This window comes from Rissa tridactyla, chromosome 9, assembly GCF_028500815.1.
Source record: "Rissa tridactyla isolate bRisTri1 chromosome 9, bRisTri1.patW.cur.20221130, whole genome shotgun sequence".
NCBI lineage: Eukaryota > Metazoa > Chordata > Aves > Charadriiformes > Laridae > Rissa > Rissa tridactyla.
This window is the reverse complement of record NC_071474.1, coordinates 38019953-38046363: the sequence shown is the minus strand read 5'-3', so window position 1 is coordinate 38046363 and position 26411 is coordinate 38019953. Positions and strand designations below refer to the sequence as shown.

The 26411-nt window shown below is 47.5% G+C and overlaps 1 protein-coding gene across 4 annotated transcripts in view; it reads left to right on the top strand.

The window, feature by feature from the left end:
• GRIA3 (glutamate ionotropic receptor AMPA type subunit 3) overlaps positions 1 to 26411 on the top strand; it is a 153594-nt gene that overhangs the window by 121617 nt on the left and 5566 nt on the right. For 3 of the 4 annotated variants that reach the window (XM_054214870.1, XM_054214869.1, XM_054214871.1), the window contains one exon: positions 11661 to 11908. In XM_054214870.1, coding sequence (XP_054070845.1) covers positions 11661 to 11908 — 248 coding nt within the window. Of the gene's footprint in view, positions 1 to 11660; positions 11909 to 12468; positions 12584 to 26411 lie in introns of all 4 variants that reach the window. The other variant, XM_054214872.1, reaches the window with a different exon arrangement.

The following is a 26411-nucleotide window of genomic DNA, read 5'->3' as shown; positions in this document are numbered from 1 at the left end:
TATCACACCATTACCAATGTAGTTAACTAAAACTAAGAGGACAAAGGAGGCCTCAAAGGACGGATATTTTATTGTAGAACTTCTGTGTTTTTCTCAGGAGTGGTTTCAAGGATGTCCCTGACAGTGGCTCTCCTGTGCCTCGCATGAAATGACTTGTGGCTCTGAAGGCAGTTCCTAATTCTTTCTCCTGGAAATGGAACTAATTGCCAGGCCTGTTAGGAGTTTCTGTAGAAAGGCCAAAGATCTTTCGGACATAAGGCTTCCTGCTCTTGCGGTTGGTTACTGCTACCTGACACTGATGTTCATGAGTATTGGACAGAGTTTGACACTGACGTTGCTTCTGCTGTCGATAAAGACTTTAGGCTCAGTGCCTGGAGAAATCAAACAGGCTGACAGCTTTCAAGCACAGCTTAGATACTTCAGATATTATTTTTAGGAATTTTTTGCAACACGGTACGATATTCACAGCTAAGGCTGAAGTCTCCGTTATTTCAGGACACATGGGAGTGACAGTTGACTTGAGGACTCTGCACATGCTTGTGCCTCCTGTGTGAAGGCTTCACTGCTCATTGCACTTGGATAGCCTGCCCAGACACTTCAGTAATGTGTTGCCTTTAATTAATGTTTTGCGAGAAGGCGACACCGTTCTTCCACTCCATTGTGGGCACATTCCATACTTGAAATACCTCTCCATCAGTTTTCTCAAAAAGTGGTTCTTTCCAAACCAGGTTCAGATGTGAGGCCTTTCTGGACTTCATATATACATAAGATATGACATAAACCTACGATTTTTAGGACACAGGAAGTCGTGCTAAGGATGGCCCCTAAGTTGGTCGCCCTTTTTCTCTCTTCTTGATTTCATCAAGTCTGAGTACTTCAGCAAGAGCAGATATAAAAGCACAAGATGCCCTGGCAAGAGCCTTTGTGTGTCTGTCTGCAGCTCTGGTTGCCCATGCTGAGGAAAGATGCTTTGACATTGAAACACGTACCAGAAAAAGCATGTAAATATGGTAAGAGGACTGGTGAGGTACATCTTGAAAAGAACATTAAGTACAGCTTGTTTAGCTGGTAAAAATAAAGCCGGTATAGAAAACAATTTGTTAAAAGAAAAAAACAACAGATTAGTGGAAAGTAAACATTTATCTGAAAAAAACCAGTCAAACAACAAATGAACAGATTGACCCCAAATTCCTTGGAAATCAAAAAAAGTTCCTTAAACCCATCAAAAGGATTTTGAAATACCTTCCACTAACAGCGCTTGGGGTAACTGAACTGCTGTTCAGGCGGTGCTCTGTAGCGGGCTCTACGACGTGGAGCTGCAGTGGCACCGGTGACACCGGCGGGTCCCTCCCAGCTCCAGAGAGTGATCTGCCGCTGGATCCCACCCCAGCTGGCAGCGTGCCGAGAGGACGCCCTGTGCTGGTCCCTGCCGGGGCTCTGGGTGAGGACAGGCTGTGGCAGGCGAGGCTGGTCCCACGGGCGGGAGCACAGCATCACCCCAGACCCATTATGAGGAGAGGGAGAAATAATGACCGTAATGCGCTCTGAAGCACCAGCGTATTACACCCAGTTATAAGATAAAGAGCTCATTGCTTTCCTCTGATGATAAGGTTGTGTGAAGACAAGAGCTAAGGGAAATAAATTTTACCAGCAAGCGGCTTAAGTAGGGAAAAGCCTTGAATTATGAACCAATAGCTGCCGTGCGATTTTTATGCATTCTGTGCAATCAAACGATATTGAGATCATCATTAGAGCCTATTAAAAACACCATAGTGAACTCTATGCACGCAGCACTAAGGGTTTCATCTGTAGTTAAACTCTTTGATTTTTAATTTCAAAATTTATTTTGCTAGTGAAGATGAAGGGCTTGTTTCTAGCACAGCATTCATACAAATGCTTTGCTTTTGCCTTTGGATAAAACTATGATTAGCAGTTTTAAGCCTTCTGTGTTCTTGGCATCGAGCAAAACACCACAGTCATCATAATAAATGCCTGACAAAAATATTGAAGTGTGATTGTATTTATGGACTTTAAAGAATGGAACATCACAGAAAAGTGATAGCTTCAAATACGAGCTGTATAGATCTTTGATGGGCAACGTGGCAGCAATTAATCAGAAAAATTACTGTGGTTTACCTGTTTTTCAGCACAGAAACTGTGAAAAAATTATTTACCCATATATTCTCTCTCCCTTCCCTGTTTGATATAGGTGGGAGTGTGCACAAGTATTAAAAGGTGAATGTATGCGTGCAGAGAGATCGCAGCCCCTCCGTTGCATGAATGATAGATGGTCTACTTGCAGGGAGGCTCTTCATCTGTTGAACCTCCTTTCTGCCACTTGGCTAACAGGCAGTTTTAAAGACAACAGGAAATCAAATGTGACATAATTCCAAAAGAAATGGTTTCCCATGAAGTGATATAATGTCTTTAGGCCTATGGATTGGAGAGGAAAATGTATCCTTACAGGAACTGAAATTAACAGCTCATCCATCATTCGCTCCTTGGAAAGGAAACGTTTGGATGCAACCAGGGTTAAGGTGCCTGAACTGTTTCACTCATTTCAGCAGACAAGCCAGGACTCAACGAAGCTTTCAGTCAACACTTAATAACAAATATTTGAATAAATCTCTCCCTTATCTTCAATAACAGATGGCGTTTGTCTATCAGCTCTAGTTGTGTTTGCGGTTTAGGCTTTCCAGCTCACCCATGTCTCGATACTGCTCAAAGCCGCTGTCAGCAGGAGCAGGGCTGCTGGCTGCGGTGCGGAGGTGACGGGTTTCCCTGGGCTGGGGGGTGCGTGCGGATGCAGCCCCTGGTGTAGCCGGCACAGCAGCTCGCAGCGGGTTAACACCAGGGCTGTGTCTGCACCACAGAGGCCAAGCCGAGAGCGCCTGGGGGAAAAATCACTTGCTGTTTGAATGCTCTACTTTTTGGAGAGCAGCTCTATGATAATGATAATGACATTGCTCAAGACAAGCGAGGACCCTGGTTTTTCAAGTCGCTCCTACTTTACGTAACGCTGCTGTGTCACATTAATACGTGCTTGTTAGGGATTCATTTAAAATACATGGGTGCTGATAAATTACTCACGGTGCTGCTACTGTTATTTTTGCATAATTAGAAAATACATGAAGGTTTAGAAACTTTAATGATGTCAATATGAAACATCCCCTCTTGCAGTCTGCTGGGATTTCTCCATCATTGCCTGTATATTGACCTGTTCTGTCTGGAGCTGAAAGCTCATTAGACCTGACAGTGTTCAGATCGTGTGCTGGAAATGCCGTTCTCTGTTAATTTATTATGGGCCAAATCTAGAGCAGGGCTGGTGTGCTGCTCAGTTGCCCAGACAGGACCACTCTGCTAAATATGTCACTGCTGGAAAGATGCCCCTTAGCCTGAAGGCTGATGTAATCCCGCCGGCCGGCCGGCTCGGGTGCGTGCTGCCTCCATCTCCCCAGGCAGGCAGACAGACAGACAGACAGGCGTGCAGAGCACAGCACAGCCGTGCTGCGCCCCAGCCGTGCCGCCCAGCCCCATCTCACCCCGCACAGCCTCACAGGGCGCTTCCTCGGGGGGAGCACTCGCCGAGCCTGGCTCTGGCCGTGAATCACGAGGGGATTCACAAAGACAGCTTGTAAAATCTTGGTAAAGACTTCCATTTTCATTTCCCCATCAGTATTGCAATGGGGAGGAATGGATGGCAGCAATAAAGTGAGGAGAGGAATACGAGCGTAGTCTGAAGTTCAGTGCTGTGCCAGGAAAGGACATCTTAAACTCTTGATTTACATTTTGCTACTCAGACTGTTACCGACCTGTCAGCGACGTCTAGTTCCAGCCAGAGTGACTCTTTGCTTGTCTGTTAGTAGGAGCAGAGCTCACTCCAGAAAAGCTGTCTGCTAAAGCAGTTACAGCACATTACCTGCCTGCTGCCAAAGTTCACGTTTTCAAAATTACCGTGATCCACGGGAAAAGAAAATGCCTACAATATTGTAATATTTTTATAAGATAAAGTTTCGTTTGTAATCAGGCCCCTATGTTAAGGGTGTTAAGGGTAAGGGTAAGTTAAGGGGGTGTAAGGGTATGTTAAGAGTGGAAAAACTGTGGCGTTGCTGAAGGCTGGAGGGGCTTTGCAGGCGGCTTCCCCAGCACTGCCCTTGGCCCTCCTTCCCCACCGCTGCCACCAGCGCCCTGCCAGGCTGCTGGCCCTGCTCCGTCACGGGGGCTCAGAGGGCTCTCACCGGGAGACAGCAGCTGTCCCCACAGCCCCCGTACAGGGGTTGTCTGGACCCTGGCTTAGGGGATCCTAGAGGAAAGCGGGTGGCCCCGGGGCTCATGGGCCTAATCCTTCAGCTCCGTGGGCCTCCTTTGCCCCAGCTGGGAAAGGAAAATACCATTTCTACAGCTGAAGTTCTAACATCATTAATTTGAACAACGCACCAGCATGACAATGTGTCCCATCCCAAACTTGACTGTGAAATAATATTCACCAGTTCACCCTTTCTTTTACATTTATGGATATGTTATCAAAGAAGTCTGTGTTCCTACAAATATGCAGACTAGTTTACGTACACATACCGAACCTTGCTTATCTGTGGCATCCCACAATTTTATAAACTGTAGGTAGAGTTTTGGTAGGTTTGGGGGTTGGCCTTGCTAAAAGAGAAATGCCCTGTGCATGCTCGTGGCATCTGACCTACTTTCTTCTGCCGAGAATATAATAAAAACAAGAGGTTTGTGTAATGATGGGATTGATTTTTCTGTCCATATAGGTAAGTAAATTGCTGGCATCACAAGTTATCTGTGGCTAAAAGCTGTGACATTGATCTGTTAGACTTTGCCCTATGACCTTCAGTAAATGACATCTCTGCTTTCATGTCCGCACTTGGGAAAGGGGACTAATGGTGCCCGCTGGCCTTCGTGAGACCTGTTTTTTCCTTCACAGTAAGGAGCTTGGAAATCTCAGGCCTTTGCTAATAATATTTATCATGTTCTGATTATTGATGTAGCGTCTTTAGGCCAGCCGCCATGTGCTCCAGAGCTGGCATTGGGCCGGGGGCTCTGAGCACTGTCCCTCGCTCCTCCCAGAGGCAGCTGTGGCCGGGGCGACTCGACGTCAGGCTTGCGGGGGAGCAGAAAGGCATCACATCGAAGCCTTATCCGAAAGACCAAGACAGTGGAAGCCACTCCCTTGCAGTCTGCCCTGTTGAAAGTCCAAGAAAACTGCTAAAACCGATAGTTCTCAAAGTGACCCCCAAGCCAGGGACAGCAGTGGTACCAAGGCAGGCTTCTGGCATTTTTTCACTCCTTTTTTAGTAACTTGTTTTTTAATGGTTCATAAGCTACCAGATTCATTAGCTGCAGTAGAAGCTGCTAATTGCACGCATGGAAGAAAAGCAATGAGTGATGATAATGAAGCTAAGGTTCACACTTAACTACCTAAGTTCATATCAGTGAGGCGTGCATCTATATAAAGGCAGCATGTATTATTCAGATTAAATACCTGCACTGTTTTTAGTACAGACCTTTGTGTTTTCTAACAGCAACATCTGTCTGACCTAGGGCTATAAATTTCCCTTGTTAAAGAGCTATAAAGTGGTCATAGGGCTGGGGTAGCAGAGGAGTGTGCTAACTCTGCTGCTTTGGATCCTTTATCGGTGTCTCAGCCTACCTTCATGTGCGTGCCGTGATCCGGATGCTCCCCCCGCTTTGCATTTGTCTCACTCCCATTTGCTGCGCTTCACTCTTGGATTTGCTGCATTTCAATGGATGCTGGCCTACTCCAAGGTATATTAAAGTTTATGTAGCCTGGACCCAGCCTCGAGACCTGGCAGCTGTAACTGGCTTCCTTTTGGGTCTTCTCCCTCTCCAGTATGCCTGTTCCATTTCTTGCATGGATGTTGCCCAGCATGAAATGTTCTCCGTGTAGCCCAGCTCCTGGATTACGGGAGCAACCTCATCTCTTTCTCTCCTCTCTCTTTTTTAAGCTTCTTTATCACTCTCGATAGTTTTGAAGACAGGAGTAAAAAACTTAACATCAGTATAATCTAAAATTATAAACATACAGAATAAGAAAAGGGAGAATATCTACATTAATTTTAAAAGCAAAATTTATTTGGGTAAATTTGGCTCATGACGGGGTGACCAACAGTCATCACCTGTGAGAGAACATTTTGAGCTTGACTGCTGGGAAACACTTTGCGCGTGCCTGACATAAGAAACAAAGGTCCATTTCGGTCATTTTAAAGTAAGCCAACAGGGTGCACGAGGTGGGCATTTTGAAGACGACCTGCAGATCACAGAAGAAGTGGCAGAGAGGGCAAAACATTCTCAAATAGGCAAAGGGCATCCCTGTAACATACTTTGAACTGTAGAGGGAAAATGCTGTTTCTTTCAAATATAATAGCTTCACCACTACTCAGTAGTGCAGGAGGTGACGCAGTGTCACTTTCAGCAGAAGCGTGAGACAGGTGTCTGCAGAGGGGGAAAGGTAATTCGGTCAATGGGAGAAGGCTTCAGTCACAAAGGTACTTTGGAGCTGAATTTAACCAGTGTCAAGGAATCGTCCAAGACGTGCTGGGTTTTGCAGTATATCCCTAGGCAGTTTGGGATGTGCAAAAGTGAAACCAAGGCAACTGGTTCTGCTCAGCTGGAGCCAGGTTTGCCGGTGCTGGGTTTTGTTGTTGGTGAATGGATTGAAGAAAGAACCGCAACTGAGATGTAAACCTGCCTCCTTCCCGCTGCCGATAACGCGTGCCCAGCCCCGTCCAGCTGCACTTCGTGATGCGGTGGCACGCTGCGGGGTGGTTTGATTTTTCATTTCAGTGCTGGAGCCAACCACGCATCAAAACTAGAAGAATTAGAATGAAAGACGGTGTTAAAATTGTTAAAATTTGATAGGACGAGGGGTAACGGTTTTAAACTGAAAGAGGGAAATTTCGATTAGACATTAGGAAGAAATTCTTTCCTGTGATGGTGGTGAGGCACTGGCCCGTGTTGCCCAGAGAAGCTGTGGCTGCCCCATCCCTGGAGGTGTTCAAGGCCAGGCTGGATGGGGCTTGGAGCAGCCTGGTCTAGTGGGAGGTGTCCCTGGTGTCCCTGCCCAGGGCAGGGGGCTGGAACTGGGTGATCTTTAAGGTCCCTCCCAACCCGAGCCATTCTGTGATTCTATGACTGATTGAATTGGCACCTTCTTTTATTTAAAATGAATGTGTTGCTACCCAGAAGCAACGTGCGTTTAGGTACGGGTTAGTAGCAGGCCGAGTGAAGTGACCTGTCGGCACGAGAGTTGCTGGCTCTGCTGACATGAACGGGAGCTGCCTGCGCCCTCGCGCTGAGGTGTGTGATCCTACTGCTGCATGAACATCTGCAAATAAAGAAAAAAGCCGGCACTATTGACAAAGCAAAGGCCAGCTCGATTTATATCTGCAGTAAGGCTGCGATAATGAAAAGATGCTTTAATGTGTCCCAAGGCCTAGATGAAACACTGAAAATGTTGCTTTTAGAAAAAAATGATAATAATATCCCCTTGCAATCCCGAGGAAATGTGTGTGACGGACTTCTTGAGAGCAATATCAAAGAAATGAAATAGGAGTTGCAGAGCATAGGGAGTTACTGCACTTACGGGCTTTGAATTGGTTTAAATCCTTGCTTTTAAGCTTTTTTTCTAAATATCTCTTTAAAAGTAACACTTTAATGAGAGGGAAGATGTTTTACTGCCTCTGAACTCTAGCAGTAGTGCAGATCTATCAGACCTTACCTTATTTTGCAGTGTAAATCCTTCCTCTGTGGTTGCTCCTGCTGTCTGGCCCCTCTCGCGGGTGTCAGACTCCAGGGGGGGCCACGCAGGCGCTGGCAGGGGCTGGCAGGGGCGGCGAGAATGTCTGCAGAGGAGGACAGATGGGTGAAAATGTTCTTTCAGCACAGGATTTGCAGCTTTATAGTTAGAAAGGAAATAAATTTTCCTTTTCTGAAAGACTTCTAGGGACTTCTGGGGGTTTTTTTGAGGTGATTGCAAAATTGGAAGAAGGAAAATATTTATTCAAAATACCGTCCTTCATTTTGTCACATTGCATCTTTGACCAGCTTTGGTCAACTGGTTCTTTTATGCCGTTGACCAGGTGTAAAACACGGGCTCCTGGGGCAGAAAACGCCCTTGAGCATTTTGGAGCGGGTTTGCGGGTTTCACAGCTCCTCTGGTGGCACTGACTCTCTGAGAAGCCTCAGCGTAAACCATTATTTTGGCCTCATCAGGAATTTAGGGGAACGGCTAAGCCGGGCTTAGCAAAGAGCAGGGCTAACCAAACAGGACGCAGTGGCCAGAGCCCGTCACCTCCCTAGTGACACCCATCGATCTTCACCCAGATGTCCCCAGCCAGGCTCTGGATGCTGTGAAACCAACTCGTGCCCAATGCATTTTATTTTAAGCTTTCCCAGTGAGTTCCTACTGTGTTCATTGATAGCTTGCATTTTTGTCTACTTCTGCTAAATCCTTTAGTTAATTTGATAATAACAAGGTATTATGAAAATCCCACATGGCAGAAGAGGTGGGCAATGATCACATAGAAATGTACTGATTTACATTAACCACATCATCCAAGAGTTAAATGAAGGGAGCAAACTATAAAGCTTAGGCTATTTATTAAAGTTGAGAAGAGATCTGGTTTTGAGCCGTGGAATGTGGTTTTTTGAAGCATGAATGGTGATATTCACCCTTTGCCCTTGGAGCAGGGAACGTGCTTTGTTTGGACCATTTTGCAGCCCTGAGCGTGCTGTTGGCACTCATCAGATAACTGTTATTATTAACAATGCACAGATGTATTGGCAATTGCTTTCAGGTAGTCAGGCCAGCTGGAAAGGGTATGAAAGAACTTATTAAAGACAGATACTCCGGTGTGAGTTAGAAGATGAAAAGGAAGAGAAATTCTGGTTTATCTGTGTAATTAAAGGCACACTCTGCAGAGGAAAACAAGCAAAAGCATCCGTAGCGCATACGCAATTTTTGAAGGCTGATCGCTTCAGCTTGCTGAGAGATAGAAAGAGTAAAGCTGTATTTTTGCGTCTTTTGTTCCTTAGAGGCCCATTTGCAAACATAAATGGGCAGGTGCGTTTGTATTATTTATGTTAAAGGAAGCTGAAGGTTGTAAGGACAAGCACCTTGAAACTAGGGCACGCCAGAGGTGCCGTTGCTCTCGCAGTCTCTGTGCTGGCCAGCCAGGCTGCCTCTGTTACCTTTCTGCGGGAGGCACCGGCACGAGGAGAGCGGGCAGGTCGGCCATGGGCACTGCGGTCCTCTGCCTGTGCTGCCTGCGCTGCCCACTCTGCCTGTGCTGCCCGCGCTGCCCGCTCTGTCTGTGCTGCCCACTCTGCCTGTGCTGCCTGCGCTGCCCACTCTGTCTGTGCTGCCCACTCTGCCTGTGCTGCCTGCGCTGCACACTCTGCCTGTGCTGCCCGCGCTGCCCACTCTGTCTGTGCTGCCCACTCTGCCTGTGCTGCCTGCGCTGCACACTCTGCCTGCTCTACCTGCTGTTGCGCAGGTGCACACAGCTGCCACACAGGCTCTGCTGCCTGAAGCGCATGAGGATGGTGGCAGCTACTGAGCTGGTGACAGCCACCACCTCCCAGCACTTCTGGGGTCCCCACAACCCCTCCAGCGGGTGCCTGGGAGCAGAGCTGTGCCCTGGGCAGCTGCCGGCGGGGAAGGAGGTGTGAAATGCCCAGGAGCACCAAGGGGGTCATTGGAAAAGTGGGAGACCAGGCAGTGGGTGACAGAGCAGCTAGCAGCGTGTTGGAGCTGCTGGCCCGCAGGTGCCTGACCGAGACCCCCAGCGAGACGTCCCTCCTGGGGCAGGACCCATGGTCCCACTGCCAGCTGGGGATGGAGCTGCCCTCTCCAAACCCGCCGTCGGAGGCTGGCAGAGGCAGCCAGGTGGAGCCACTCTCCTCATCTCAGGGTATTTGGTGCTCGCTGTTGCAGGGGGAAGCCAGTCAAATCCCCTGACTCCTTTTACCTGCGTAAGGACTATTTCAGGCCCCATTTATATCCCCCTCCCTCCTGCCGCTTCTTCACTCCCGATGCTAGACAAATGAAGCCGTACAGCCCATCTTGAGCCAAGAAATGCTCTCCATTGAAATCCCTCTTGCTTGTTTTTCACACCCCGCACCCGGCCAGCTCCCAGCGAAGCTGCACTGTATTGTTGTCTCTCTGATTTCTGTTGTTGATTGAGCTGATTTTAATTGGTTTGCATTTTCAGTTGTTTTTCAACTCATCAGGAAGGATAATTAAAGCAAAATCTTGCCCTCTGTGCTCCTCTCAATCTGTCCTAGCGACACTATGTGAGCATGTTAATCTGAAGACTGGGGAAGGCAGGGCTCACTCCCTGTGAAAGGTTTGGGGGCTGGCTGTTAAGCATTACAGTATTCAAAACACATTAAATTGTCCTGAATGAGGAGGAAGCATGTCTTGATCATCAAGCTGATGGACATTAACAGTCTTCTGCCACAAGTTTGTTAAATCTGAACTAGATTTAGCTACTGCCTGCCTCATCCCCATTCTGCAGGGAAGGCTGCGGACAGGAAACTGGCAAGGAGTAGGAGGCATAAATCTGAGATACCCACAGCTTGGACCGAAAGCCTTATATAAATCCTTTGGATTTCTAGACTTTAGAGAAATACGGTTGGCATTACTGCCTTCTGTCGACCAAGCAGGAAAGTTTAACCGGTAGTCCACGGTACGAACGCTTCAGAGGCTGGAGGTGGCTCTAAGATCTGAGGGTGGTTTAAATGTTACTGGTGGGAAAGAGGGAGAAGGGGAGGTAACCCATTTCTCAACATTTCCAGGTTTACAAAACCTGTGTGCTGAGCTAGAGGCTGTTAGGATTGGCTCAGTTTCAAAACAGGGAAAAAAAAAATATATATATATACACGACACACAAGCAGCCACAAGCAGTTAACCAGCAATTTTTTAAGCTTATTGGTAATATTTGTGTTTGCTATCTTTTAGGAAAATGTGAAAATGAATTTTGAAAGTTTGACTATTGGTTCATAAAGGATTCCGTCATTACTGTTTATATCCTGCATATGAGCATCACTATTAGAAGCCACTAGAGCTGTCCTGGTCTCCTGTATCGTAGACCTGCCATTGCCACTGTGAAAAGAGGGCTCCTGCCTTGCTGGGAACTCGTAATAAGCAAATGTTGACGTTTCCTAGCTGCAAGTTAGCACGAAAAACAACGCTGAGGATTTGTGCAAAGAGGAGAGGCTTCTTTTGCATCGGTTGGCCATGATGGGTGAGGGAGGGTTTAACATCTTCCCTCTGGTTCAGCGGCAAAGCAGCAGGCAGGCGGATAAGCCCAGCGCAGAGCAGGGACCGAGGCGCTGGGACGGGCACGCACCATTTCTCATCCTGACTGCCAGGCTGCCAATTACATGGCAATTAGTAGAATAAATGTCTGAGATATGTTTCCTCCTCCCCAACCATTTTATGGTTTGGTCATTTGTTCAGGGGGCAGTGTGTCTCTCCCCGAGCTACCTTGACTATTTGTATGTTAGCCTTAAACAGTTATAGGGTGTTAATTATGCATCTAAGCCAAATAAGCCCAAGGAGCTTAGTCTTGTGCCCTTGCCAACATGGCTCTTCATTTCCCTCCTTTCGTCTCTCCCAGAGGTCAAAAATAGCCGTCTACGAGAAAATGTGGTCATACATGAAGTCGGCCGAGCCCTCGGTGTTCACCAAAACAACGGCAGACGGGGTGGCCAGGGTGCGGAAGTCGAAGGGGAAGTTTGCCTTCCTGCTGGAGTCAACGATGAACGAGTACATCGAGCAGCGCAAGCCCTGCGACACCATGAAAGTCGGCGGCAACCTGGATTCCAAGGGCTATGGTGTAGCAACCCCCAAAGGCTCAGCATTAAGGTGGGTGGAATAATATAACAATATCCATGTTGTTATAGTATTCCACCTACCCTGATGTATTGTGTTGTCATTTTCTTTCTTGTGGATTTTGAGGTAACTTTAAAGTTTAAAAATCTTCAATATTCCATGGAGTTAAATAAGACGGTAAATTATGGTTTCGTTTATTTAATGCATCCATTTTTTTAGTGTTCTCTTCGTGTTGTCCTTTCTGATTGTTTGTTGCTGTTTTAATTTTACAGTTCAATGGCTTTTTCAATTTAAATGGTAAAAGCCGAGTTAACCTGCCATATGTGACGAATGTTAACTGCATGATGTGGTGTTCTTGTTACTTTTTTTCTCAAAGACGATTTCCCCATCCCGCACACTTCAGTTTTGAGCAAATGTTATCCTCCATGCCACCTTCCAATATTTAACCCTGTATTTGCTGTACAGACATTTTGATAGCTCCACGTTCTGTGAAATTTTAGCCAATTTGTCCTCTTGTGCTCCTTTTTTTATACGTTACGATTTCCTAAGCATTTGTGCATTTTTTCTTACAAGTTATGTTTTATCGTTTCAAGAAATGCTGTTAACCTGGCAGTATTAAAACTGAATGAGCAAGGCCTCTTGGACAAATTGAAAAACAAATGGTGGTACGACAAAGGAGAGTGCGGCAGCGGGGGAGGTGACTCCAAGGTCAGCCTCAATGTCACCACAATCGGGTACCTTAGCAAAGAGTAATCGGCAAGGCTGTTATTTTACTTCTCAAGGGAAAAAACAAAGCAAAATAAAACAAAAGAACGCAGATTAAAACCATTTGAATAATTGTGGTGGGGAAAAAAAAAAGCCATTGGCTTGCCCAGTAGCTCTTTCAAAGAAATGGTCTTATTTAATATTGTCAGCGGGCTTGGTCAAGCTTGGAAACCTTATTTAACTAACAGATAGAAAGTCCATTATTGGTGGGACCTACGCAGAGCAAATCAGTACTTGTAACTGTACGAGAAAGCCGTGATGACCCCTGGCCACCGTACTGACCCCTGGGGACAAGGCTCCAGTCCTCCGTGGTTTAGCCGTGATGCAGAGTGGGCTTGGAGAGGCTTTCTACCCCAGGATCAGCTGTGCCAGCACAGACCTGCAGGCGAGAGGGCTCCCTTCGCCTTTGCTCTCTTGGGGAGGGGTCGAGCCAAGCAGAACCAGCACGCCCTGCTTTGCTGGCCTGAACTGGTGCCAGCGGAGCCCCTGGGAGGAAGCCTGGTCTCTGGGGAGGAGCTGCTTGGCTGGGTCTGTAGCTCAGGGAAGGAAGGGGCGGCTGCTCATCTAATTGCAGCCCGGGGTCAAGAGATGAGAGCTAAGCAAGCACCACAGCAAAGACGTAATGTTACGCAGAGATGGCAGTCACCCGTTAATGGTAAAATAATAGCAATAACAGGAACATGTAAGGAGCTAGAGCTTGCTGCAGGCAAAACTGAAACAAGAGGTATGCTGCTTGCAACAGGGAAGCGTGTTGATGCGCTAAGCTGGAAATTAATCTTAAGGAAAAAGATTTTGGTAGTTTTGCCTAGAATATTCAGATGTCACTTTTTCTGTGCCGCTGACCAGTCTTCTGCAGACACCTGTGCAGGAGCACTGTGTCTGTGTTTGCTGTGCTTTTGGAACAGATGTGGATTAAATTCCTGGCTCCAGTGACAGCAGTGGCAAAGCTGTCACTGCCGTCTGCTGAGCTGAGGCTTCCCCCAGTCTTTCAGGCAGCCCGTACGGTCACGGGACTCTCGAAGTTGCTTTAATGAACTTGTATATTGCAAAAGTTAACTAGTGTGCTTTCATATCGCCAGCCTTACCCTGTAAAACTGGCAATTTCTGCGGTCTTTAACCTGGTGAGGAGAAGCTGGAGCTGGAGCAGGCTGGGTACTGTTGGTCACCTTGGGTACAGGAATTACCAAGAAAATAATTTTAAAAGACATTTTTATACTGAAAAGTACTGAGATTAATTTTCATAGTGACACTTTTCTACGGCTAGGAAAACCAGTTCTTTAGGGAACAATAACTTCTAATCTCGCTTATAAAAATGCTTCAGCTTTGGTCCAAAATCAATAATAACAGTATTTTCAGTAAACCACAGTTTCAGACAATTGCTGCAAATTACTGCTGCATTCTGTTAATAAGAGTTGCTTACAGTTGGCTACGTAGGAAATTGCTCAGCTGCTCATCTCTGATGTTAGCAAAAGCCACTGTGGAATAATGAAGGAAGGCAAAGCTCTCCAGTTCAGGTTTGTGCAGTAGCTGGAGGTCCGCAGTGCTCAGCGGCAGCCTGGAGATGAGTGCGAGCTTTTTTTATGCTTTTTAGCTCTGCTGCTCATCCTTGGCACAACATTTTTATATATTGTTATACTTGCCAGTATATTAAATGTTTAATATTCTCCTGGGATCCAGCAACGCATTGTCTAATGCTGCCTCCATGAAAAAAACCTCTTTGTACAAACCAGCGTCAATGAACTTCACTGCTTCGAGTTCATTGAATTAAACTCGGCCGACTAATGCTCACAGCCCTGAGGAAACTAAAAAGGGTTTTTAAAATGGTCGTAATTAGGGCAGGGCCATCCTTCTGATTCTGCTGGTGCTGAAGGACCTTTTACAAAGAGCGATACCATCCTTCAGCAAGCCCTTGGCCCTGGTCAGTGAGCGTTAAGGGAGCGGAGTCAGGTCTGCTGGGATACCGTGGGAGGTGTCCAGTGGAGAGGGCAGGGGAGCAAACATGAGGACACGTGTTCTGCTGTTTTAGTCTGTAAGTCATAAAGCGCTGTCTTTCCGCAGTTCGTCATAACACGCTGTGATGAAGGACGACTTGTTTTCTGAGCTACAGATGTCAGCTCTCGGGGGCACAGCTCAGCCGGCAGACGTCCCCAGGGAGGAGAACATGGGTCAGAGAAGATGTCCCACAGAAGACTAAGCTAGGGGAGGTGGTGAAGGGGTTAGTTGTTGTTTCTGGAGATGTCGTAAATCAAAGGGCTGTTTAGTTATGAAGTGGCTTTTCTTTTGAGGTGGGGTTCTGTAGGCACTGAATGCTGCAGGCTGCGGTGCTGCGGCATTGCGGCAGACAGGCAGATGCCATCCTGGCAGCGCACACCCCCCTGGGCAGCCACTAACCCCGAGTTCAGGCTGTGCCCCAGCCCCGGGGGAGCCCTGCTGCCCTCTCGGGGAAGGCGAGCACCGGTGCTGCCCTCCGGGCGTTATGGCCCCAGCAGTCTCGCTGGCCGACCTCTCCTCCTCTCTGTCCTTCCACCAGCAGCTTGAGCTGCCCTCATCCCATCTCTCCCGTTAATTGTTTGTATGAACACGGCTTCACTTATAGAGCATTTCAGAGGAGTCACTTCAAAATGGTTCTTTTTTTCCCTTTTCCCTTAAAGGAGGTGGTAGCTGGGGGGAATCAGAGAGGACGGGGTGGTGAAGGTGCCTCAGGTGGAGATGCAGACCTTGTGCCCCATCACACAGGGCGGCACGGGGACCGTTACTTACTCGGGGCAGCTCTCTCTACCGGCTAAGGTGACAGGCCACCTCTCAGCTTCGTCAGTAGAGACCCAGGCTTGGGAAATCGCCGCCCCGAGTTTGTAATTGGCCGCTTCCTACCTACTGCCAATGAGTCGTGTGTAGCAGTTGCAGACTTGATGGTGCCAGTTTCTTAAACTTAAATCCTCTGTGCAATCTGATATTCTAGCTTGCGCTGAAAGCCAGAGGTAAGTATGCAGCCTGTTTGCTTGTGCCAGTGCCCATCGTTGTACCGCAAAGGACCCAGCCACCCAGAAAATGCCCTCCCGTGCTCATCCTCCCTGCAGTTTAGCATGCCGTTGGCCTGTGCGTGGAGATGAATGATTCTCAGTTGTGAGTTCACCTCTCATTATCGTATCTTCGTCACCATTGGAAAATTAAGCACTGACTTCAAATTTCACAAGAATTTTGAGTCGTACAGCGGGAAAAAGAAAAGGTATTCAGTTGACTTTCTGCAGGTTTTTTTAATCTACTCGGTTACACAGACTGTAAGGTTAGTCCTGTGGGCACCCCATGCTCCTGGAGTTCACTTGCAATTTAAGACTAAAGAGATTGTGCTCTTCTAATGAGATTGTTCTAAAGGCCTCAGCTGACATATGTCTCATTTGCAGTGCTACCAGTATGTGCCGGCGCTGGTGTGGAGTGGAGGGTGCCGGTCTGCCCAGCACCGTCTTGGCTGTCGGTGCTGCCCTGGTGAAGGGAGTTCCCCCATCTCGGTAGTGGTCCTTATTTAAAAAGTCTGAAGGGGAACATGCTGCAGCCATACATAATTTGTCTGTGGTGCACGTCAATACGTGTGGGCTGACTTGGCTGGTGCAGACATTCTGGTACGTGCATCAAGATTTGTTCACTTAGCTCTCCTAAATGAGCGTGAGCCATTGAATTCATGGCAAAATTATACCATCTTCAGATTCTCTTATATGTGTGAGCTGAGTTCTCAATCGTGAGAGAATGCAAAATAGCAGTTATAAAAAAAAAACATATTCCAGGAAATATGTTACAGTGTATTACAAGTTTGGAAACTAATTATTTTGTTTATTATACAATCCTATCATCTCAGAGCTGAGTGATGGCTGAATTAGAATTTAACAAGAAATAGACAAAAGGGGATGCAGACAGCGGTAGCAGGCTGAGTGACTTAAGTGAAACTAATTATTCAGTTGCATAGGAACAATTTTCTGCTAAGATAAATTTCTATAGTTCTGCTGTTGATACATTTCTTGTATTCTTATACCTTCATGGTAACATTTAATGACAACCAACACAGAAGGAGATTCTTTGAATGCAGCATCTCGCCAGCTTCACGTGCCAAGATTCCTTGCTAATTATTTGACTTAATTTCTTTAATATATTATTTTTTAGGACGATATCTCTTTCGGGGTACATCTGTGAAATGACATGCCGTGTAATACTACTTCATTTTTCAGTTGTTTCTTTTTAGTTTTTCCGGCCTGCTAGTTGAGCTCTGCCCTCAGAGCCGTGCTCCGTAAAGCATCACATTCTCAAGCCCTTCCGAGCTGTGAGTGTGGCCATTAGCAGATGGGATTTTTTTCCCCCATTTCTCTGTGCTATTTTGCTTTGATACATTTTCGGCACAGCCGTTAGCATTTGCAGCATAATTTGTTTTAAGTGGCTTATTTTTAGAAGAAATCTGTTATGCATTATTTTAGATGATACCTGACATCTAAAGAGCACCATTGCCAAATGTGTTGTGCTTTAAAGAGAACATTTGGGGAAATGGCTATCTTAAAAAGATAGCTGCACAATTTATTTGAGCAATTTGTTTGAAATTATGTTCATCAGCATGAATTTACTTGCCACCTATTCCATAGGCCTGGGTTATGAGCTGGAAAAAGATACAATGGCTGGTCAGAGCCAGTGATGGTAGCTCAGAGCTAATTCATGCTCAGAGCTAGGAAAGTAATATGAAATTATTGTCTTGTGCAAATTAGTGACAAAAATAATACTTTAAAAGGAAGACATCAGAATATTTGTTTAATTGACAGCTATTACTTTATAGCATATTAGGAAATAATACTGTGTATGTTTTGTGCCAGTAATGAAGTCTTAATGCTTTAGGAGTTCATTGGAGCATTGTGCTTAGATCACTGCCAAGAAGGGCAGAGCCTGCTCTGGTTTGCAGAAGCGTCCGTGCTGTTGTGCAGATTGTTTGAGGGTATTTTCCTGGGAATGTTATTTGGAGACCCGGAAGGAGAATTTGGGGTGAGCAGGTTGCCCAGGCTGGGAAGGAACTGGTGGAGCCAGGGTTGGCATCTAAGAATTGGGAAGTGTTTTGTTTTGCCTGTGTAACATTGTGGGTTCTGGCTGTGCTGGAGCTGGACCCAAGTGTGCAAGGAGACATGCTCGTGCAGTGGTGCCTGCGGCAGAGCCCAGCCTTGTGCGGTGGCACTACGTCCTGCCAGAAACCTTAGAGAAAGACTTGTGACTCATGCACTCATTTTGATGATACCTGTGGTGCTTAACAGTTGATTTCCATAAATTGATTGCGTGAGTCATTTATCCTGCACTGTAAGCATCAGTAAGGGAAAAGCTGAGGCAGAGCTCCTTGGGACTGGCGAAGGAAAAAGGAAAACCAGCAGCTCCAAGTGGGGCTCCCAGCAGCAGGAGCAGGGCCCTTCCTTTGAACAAAGCCCTGGGGGTCTGGGCTTGGCTGTTCCCTCTTTAATGGTAACTGCTGTCACTTAACATACAAAGGGAAAAGTAAATGCCTTTCTTCTTCTTCTTCAAAGTAATTCTAATGTTTCAGCATTGAGCTCACATGGACGCAGGCGCTTGTGCTGCTCTGGTGGATTTCTCTGCGCTCGCCGGCACTGTAGTCATGGGTCGGACACCTCTAGCTTTGTACGAGCGACGTAGCTGTTCTTTGAATGTCTTGCGTAGCCATTGGAGTAAGCAGCACCTACCTGCAACCTGCCGAGGAGCCCGAGAGCAGGAGTCGCAGAAGAAGCCGTCCCAAGAGGAAAATAAATCATAGAAGACAGGGGAAAAAATGGCTGTGTCTAGAGGCAAGAGAAAGAGAAGGTGAGGGGATGGCCCACACGCAAGGTAAGTTGAGTCTCTTGCTCGTATCCACCCAGGTTAGAAAGGATCCAGGCAATGACAGGAAAGATCCATGTCGCTGTTTCAGGTGGTGTAGGTTTGAGCGTGACAATAAGCATCTGCCCTCCCTTATTCTGCCTCCCTGTTCGAGTAGCTCTTCCTCCCACCCCCTCGCCACATCTGTCCCTCTGGTCTCGGGCTCTGCTGTAAATGAACTACAATGACTTGTTATGGCTCACATTTCCTAATCCAATAGGCATGCGTTATTGCATTAGCACTCGGCACTTCTATTAAATTATGATCCTGTTAGTACAGAGTTTAATTTGTTTGAGCTACATTTATGAAACATATAAATATACTTTCCTAGAGACGGTCGCTGCTGCCAGACACAGGCTGCGGAGTCTCGGCAAAGCGTGGAGGAACTTGCAGTCTCAGCTGGTAACACATCTGGCTCCGTGTAGGTGTGTTTGGAGCCTGTGTAGGTGTTGTGATGGCAACGTGCATCTTCCACGTCGCAGCAAATACAGCATCAGTTAAAACACCTGAATTTAAAATGCATACCTAGTTACTGCAAGGAAAAACCCCACAGATTCCAGAAGGATACAGTGGTTGCTCCAACCTGCTGTAACAAAAAAAGGCAAGAAACCCTGAACTGACCAAAAGAACACCTATTTACGGAAAAACACAGTAGTGAAGACTAGAACAGAGTTCTGTTATGGAGAACTATTGCAGCTACTAAATACTCAGCAATAACCAAAAAAAATCCATCCCCGATAGATGATTTGCATAGTGTTCAAATGGCCGTTGCAAAACCTGTGTTCAGCGCCCGCTGCAAAGCCTCCCGTTTACAGGCATTTGCCATCAGAGCAGGACTGAAAGCTGGCGTGGCTGCGCAGGGGTCACTGATGCCCTCCGAACAGAAGCCACCCGCACAGGCTGGCGCAGGGTGTCCGTACGGCAGGAGGAGCCACCGCCTGGCTCCATCCTCCGCAGCTGGTGGCTCTGTCGCTGGCAATACCACAGCCTGAACAAATCCTAAAAACTACTTTGTGTGCTGTTTCATAGATAAGATTTTTATCACCCCATGGCACTGTTCAGTACCAAGAGGCACAAAAGAGGCAAAATGTGCATTGACCTCCTGAAGGAGGGTCCCAGCCCAGCTGTGATGGCCGAGGAGGAGCCCACGGCCGGCGCTGGCAGCCGGGGAGCTGCAGTCCCGGGGTGCTGTTCACCGGCACACAGGGCCTCCCTGGAACAACGGGAACCACTTCTGGCTCTGCCATGGAGGAAGAACAGCCTCCTCCTGCCGGGGGATTTATTGCTGTACTGGATGTCTCCGAGCGCTATCCCAGCCACCAACATGCAGTGTATTTCTTAGGTGGCTGGAGGATATATGGGGCTTGAGGCGCCAAGTTTTAATCTTCTAATTTTCAAAGCTCTTTGTCTTTTCAAACTAGATGGCTTTCACTTTTATCCCTTCCTCTGTCCACCCATAAAGCATTTCAATCCTTCCAATGTTAAATCTTGTAGATGTGCAACTGCTGGTAACACAGGGCAGGGGAAAAATGGTTCAGGTCTGAAATGGTACCAAAGAGCAACCAAGTGTTCATTCCTTAAAGAAGCAATGCCTGGTGCTTTTTCCATGAATATTAAATGTTCAGTGTAAAATACAGAACGCTTCTTGAGACAGAAGGTAACAAATAGGAATAGTGAGTGACTATATGTTTTTACGCCCGTATTTTCAGGGCTCTGTTCACTCCTGCTTTGAAGCACCAGGTAACTCTAGTTTTGAAACAAACATAGTGGGTTTTAATAATGAGCCCGTTTCCATCTGAAATCTTCCCCATCCCCCATGCATGGGTGCATAGCAAAACATAACTTGTGGCACGAAGACATTGTTAAATTGGTAAATTCTGACAGGCAGATAGATCTGATCTCAGAAAGAGCAGAGCCCTTGGACAGTGCGTTCACCCACAGGTTTTGTATCTAGTCAGAAGCTATTTCAGTAACAAGATCTGACAAAAAGTCCATTCAAGAGTTACAGATCAGGCTGGGATTTATAGAGCTTGGGGGAATAAAGTGCCTTATTTGATTTAGATGGGTCTTTGACCTCAAGCAATGCCCTCTAGAGGATAACATTGGATTTGGTATCTCATCCTGGATTGTTTCTATCTTTATATTTTAATGATACCAAGATGGTTGTTAGTGAGATTTTCATGGTATCCTGTCAAATTAAGCGGAGTGCCTCGTTTGATTTCTGGATTTGTCAGTGCCCTGTGCAGCCGCGCGGGCCGGCTCGGGGATGTGTGGCTTCCAGGGGTTTCTCTGCGGTGCTGGACGTGTGGGGCTGAAATCTCGGTGCAGAGCAGTGGTGCAGTCGTTTGGGGTGGTTCTCCCTGTCCCCTTCAGATATTTACCTCTCAGAGCATGGTAAAGGTGACATTTCCCACATGTCTGCAGCAAGCTTCACACTCTGCTTCCCCTGAAGTCAGTGGAGATTTGCCAGTGATACCAACAGGAACAATTAATTCAGTGTTTTCAGTGGTTTTACCCTAGAGGACTTTAGGAAGCATTTTGAATTAAGAATATGCTTGTTTCTTTATGCCTTAGTCTACTTGCCTTTCCTCTGACACTATGAGGTGGATTTTAGAAACCCGGACATTTGATATCTAAACTCTTTGATGTTAGGGTGTTGTTGGTTGGGTTGTGCTGAGGTCAGCAATCCCAGGGACGCTCCAGCCAGCAAGGGCAGCTTTGGTCATAAGAAACAAAAGAAAAATTCGCGCTGCAGAAGTGAGACGTCTCTAAGTATGTCGGATTCCTAAATTAAAGGGGTTACGTAAAAACAACAGGGATTAAAACTAGTCAAAAAACACTTTATAGTGTACTAACCAAGACCTGGTACCACCGTGGACTTTCGCCTCCTTCACGTCACTGGGGTTTGGCCGGGAGGGTAAGAGCCCGTTGCAGGGGATGCAGCTGCGGGTCTGACTGCACGGCTCGGGGAGGGTCGCGGGGCGGCGTGGGGGCAGGACGTCACGCTTCATTAATCTTGCAGTCTTCAGAGGGATGGCTTTGCCAGAAACCTCATGCAGCTTTTTGTTGCTCTGATCCCAACAAAACAGCAATAACCCTGGCCTGGCCAGATATTAGACCAGATTTACAGCTGTTCTGCGCCCCCGCGGTGTGACACAGCCGGAGCCCAGGGTGCCTTTGGCGCTGTGATTGTGCCTCCCCTGATGTACCCAAACAGCCAGCGCCAGTGTACATTAAAACACAAACAGCTTTGCTGTAAATACCGCATCCCTAGTGATGCGTGTCTGCGTTTCCACAGCACTTCTCCAGCCACACTTATTTGGCACCTGATGTTGTACTGATGGGGAAAAAATGAAAAAGGGCATGTTAGTGACCACGCAGGATTTCACATTGTGGCAGATGTGGTATTAAGCACATCGGGAACTCATCTCTTTGGCCTTCCAGCCAAGCCTGTTTGCAATGGACAGGGTTCCTGTTGGCCATGTTCACCATACATTTGGAGCCAGCGTCCACCTGCCTTGTGAGGAGGATCCCCATTGCCACAGGCCTTAAATTTCTTAGCTCCATCACTGAGTAAACTCTCAGTGGAGTGCCCTGGGTGAGAGGGCACACATCCCTCCAAAGTGCCACCGGGGATGCAGACATCCTGCCTGTGTAGCACTGTGGAAGCCACCGAGCCCTCCTGCATGGGGACCGCTCGTAAGAGCCATGGATCTGCGGTGGTTGGAGTTCTTCCCAGTGGTTGGCATCCTCCCGAGCCGGCCGGGCGTCCCTCCCCGGGCTGAGGCACTGATCAGCTCCTCTGCAGCTTGTTCTCTGCTATCCTGAGACTCAGCCACTGGGCACGAGTGGAGAAAGGAAGTTTTCAAGACCAGAGAGGAGCTCTCACTGCTGATCTTACTCTGGTCTTCCTTCAAGCTCATGGGTGATTTCTTCACCCTCTACCCCCAAAAAAGGTACATTTGGATTCTTAAGATGCTACAAGCAACAGTGCTGAGAAAACACCACACTGCACCCTATACACCAAATACTTCACGAAACACCAGAAACTGGCTGCTGATGGGTGGAGGAACACCTGCAGTTCGTAAAACCCAAGTGGCGAGAGGAGCCAAGTCAGCCCTCGGGCAGCCCCACTGCCTGGGAGGTTCAGTGCCACCCCTGCACTGCCCGCCCCGTCCTGCGCAACTCCAGGGAAGCCCTTTAATTAGTGCTTCGAAGAGCCTTTACTTCTTACACCTTTTCTTTGCAGCTCCCTTTTCTGAAAGATCACATCTAAAAATTCTAAATTAATTCTGAGCAATGGTTCATCTCGTTTGAGGGAACAGTGTGCTGTCTGCCGTGTTCATTCGCTCTCCTTGGCAATGATCATTTTTGGGTATAACATTTATATTACATCCATTAGAGCATAGAATGGGATGTGAATTATCCAAAGCTGTTCCAATCACCACTTAAATCTTTATTGATTGCAAGTAATAAACATAACTACAGTGTTGCCGAGACTTTATGCCATTCACATACTGGTTACACACAGCTGACGAAAGTCTACAGATTCTTGGGTGAGATTTTTCAAGTCCCAAAGTGACTTTTGCTCCTAAATCTCACCTGTAGCGGTCACCGGCTCTTCTCTGTATCGCCTGCAACAGCTTGTGAGGACCAGCCCAAACACTGGGCTACGGAGCCACTAGCATCAGTACATCCCATTGCTCGTTCCAGGAAAACGGCCCTTTCCTGGCAAGGCTGGCGACCAGGATGTTCTTTTCATAAATTAACAGCACTTTTTCCAAGAAGCCGCTCAGACTCTTCTGCGCAGTCCGAGTTCGTTCAGGGAAGGATCCTGTTTGCAGCACCGGCACATAAACACGATAGCCAGTAACTGCAATCAGGTTGCCAGAAGAGCAGCCTGGCCAGTTTTTGCAGTTGTATCTGGGACTTCGGCCTGCTGGGGCTCTTTCTAAAGCCAGTAGAAGCTAGAGTGGTGGCACTAGATAAAAAATCAATGTTTTCACATTACCTACTTTATATCCGTGAAGGTAAAATCATGAAAATGAACCTAAAAGGTCATTAATCAAATTAAAAACCTGGTTTGATCTCTAATTTGAGAGGGGCAGAAGTTATACCTTCTAACATTTGGGACTAATAAAGAACTATGTCTTTGATGATTAATTTACTTTTCTTCTGCTTCAAAGTCGTTCTGGACAGAAAGAAGTATTATAATGCCACCAGTTTTCTCAACAGAGATAAAAATTACTGTAACTAACCTGAAACTGGTGCTGTGGCAAGAGGAGGCTGGGCAAGAAGTCCCTCAGCCAGGATGAGGGTGTCTCGAGGAGATGTAAGAAGAGAGAGCAGAGGAGCTCTGTGTCATCGTGTTCCCTCTTTTCCATATTAATGGAAAATAGATAATAATGAAATAGAAACGTAATAGATGCTCTAAGAAAAGCATAGAGCAGCTCTTTCTTCTGAGGGATGATCTCACGCGTCAGCGTGGGAAAGGAACATACTCAGCCTGGAAGCGATGCTGTATTTTATGCAAGATCACCTGCGTGACAAAGAAGTGCTGTAGCGACTCCTGAATCTGGAGGGAGACGTGGCCAGGATTTTCAAACTGAACCCGAAGCTTTGGGGACCTAGTTCAGGGGTGAGCTTTTAATGAGTGAGTGCACATCGTTTTTCAAAAATCAGTTTGCTCCGTCAGCATCATCCTGTCACCTGGGGCCACCAGCACGAAGGGGTACAGCAGGACTTTTGGGGATGGTGCCCCAAGCCAAGAGGGGCTGAACTGGAGCTGGGAGGAGGCCCCAGGGCCACACAGCAAAGGGAAGAGGAGGGTCCCTTTGAGATGGTGCCACATTGCATTTGGAAAAAGACTGGTGCAGCTTGTTTTCTAGCAGTACGTGATGGCTGAAGAGGGGAAGGTCCTGCTGCCGGCACCCGAGCCGGGTCTTCTAACAGGGGAGCAGAGAAAACAAAGTGCTGAAGCAGCGATAAAACCCACCTCTGTCCCAGGTATAAAATCACGTTTGCAACAGACTCTGATGAAGTGAAGCCTGTGAGAATAGATGGGCACCGGTCTTCTTAATGTCGTGCCTCTCTTAAATTAGTCAGTCATAGCAAATGGCTTAATTTGCCACTGGGGGCAATACCGTTCAGTGTGAGGCTCCTGGTACCGTTTCTCTAGATGCAAGTCTTCCCATCTTTTGTAGATGTCAGCAAAAAAAAACCTTAGCGGGATTTGTCGAAGCTGCCCAACGGATCCAACCTCACGTGGTTAAGCCTGGATCAGCCAAACCTGCTACATCCAGATGAAAAGCACAAGCAAGCAGACAAAGAAATCCTTCCATCATGGTGAGGAAGAAAAACACTACAAGTTTCTGCCCAAGAATACCATCTTATGACATCTGGAACACTGACATCTTGATCCTAATTGCCTCGGCTCATTTTCTTAGGCGTACAGAGCGCAACAAGAGAGCACAAGCTCTCAAACCTCTGAACATTTTACATTGATAAAAGCAACCAAACTACTAGAGAGTTGGGCTGGAAACCACACAGGGGGAGATGAAAAAGAATCCCATCATAAATTAAAGGCAGAGGAAAAACAGCTGAAGCCACCCAGGAAAGGGCTGAGGACCTCATAGGATATCCTGTGCAGCCCAACAACAGCAACCTAATTAAAAAAGCAGCTGGAAAGCACAAAATTATTCCAGGAAAAAGATGAGGAAAGGGAAGTCTTTTGAGAGAGAGACCCAGAAACCAAACAAATGATCCTGTGAGTGGATTCTGGGGTAGCACAGCTGGCCAGGGGGGCAGGTGGGACACGACACAGCGTTCCCGTGGGACCCGGGCAAGTCATTGAGTCACTCCGCTCCTCTGCCTCTAGGGCAATTAAAAAAATCTCCCCCTGCAAACAAGCAGTGCCAGGGCAGGCTCTGAGAAATCCTCTTCCTACAGCCAGCAGCCCTCACTCCCAGAAGAGCCCCGCGCTTCCCTCTGTAATAGCAAACAAAACGCTTTGCATCTTGGTAGCCTTGGGCCTGCCGGCGTGGGCAGGGTGCTGCCGCTGCCCTGGGGCCTTTTTGGGACGGGCTGGGTTGCCAGCCGAGGCACGGTACAGAGCATTCGCATTCAATGTGCACTGCTGAGTGCTCGGCGAGAAAAATACCACCATCCAGACATGCTCTCCGTCACCTCCATCGGGATCTCGGCCAAAGCCATGCCTGACACTGGCTATTAAATTGAGGCTATAGGCAACTCAGAGGTGGGCAATCAGAAAATGTACCAACAGCCAGGCTCACTTTTCAATAGAGTTACTTAACTGGGGAATCTGGGAGCTGAGGAGCTTTTCACGTTGCGTCCCTGCGGGTGAAGAGCTGGACGGGGTCTGCAGAAGGTCGCGCCTTCGCCCACCATCAGGTCGCTCCAGTCCTGCTGCACAGGGAGCAGCTCGCGCATTGAGAGCTCTTGGGATTCATTTCCTGGAAGCAGACAAAATTGTTCCTTAGGACTCTGACCATACAAGCTGCATTTCATGCTCCATCTGTGAAGCACAAAACAGTGCCTTTTCTAGCACACTGAGAGGGCTTTTTTGCTCAGGTTCACCCTGTGCCCTGGCCAGGAAGACAGTGGAGCTGGGGGAGGCCAGGAGTTCCTCCTGTCCCTCCTCACTCGACCTGCCTGTCCCATCCCGTCCCAGCCGCCCGCAGTCAGGACAGCTTACAGCCCCCCTGGCCTGAAGCACACAGCGGCTCCTCGGCGCTTGTCCGCCTATCCCGTTCTGCTCCTCCTGCCGGGGCAGACGGACGGAGCAAATCTCCTCTTTCCTACCTGGGTTGAGGTATCGCAGTACCTCACCTGACAAACAGGGCCATGACAAACTATAGTGAAAACC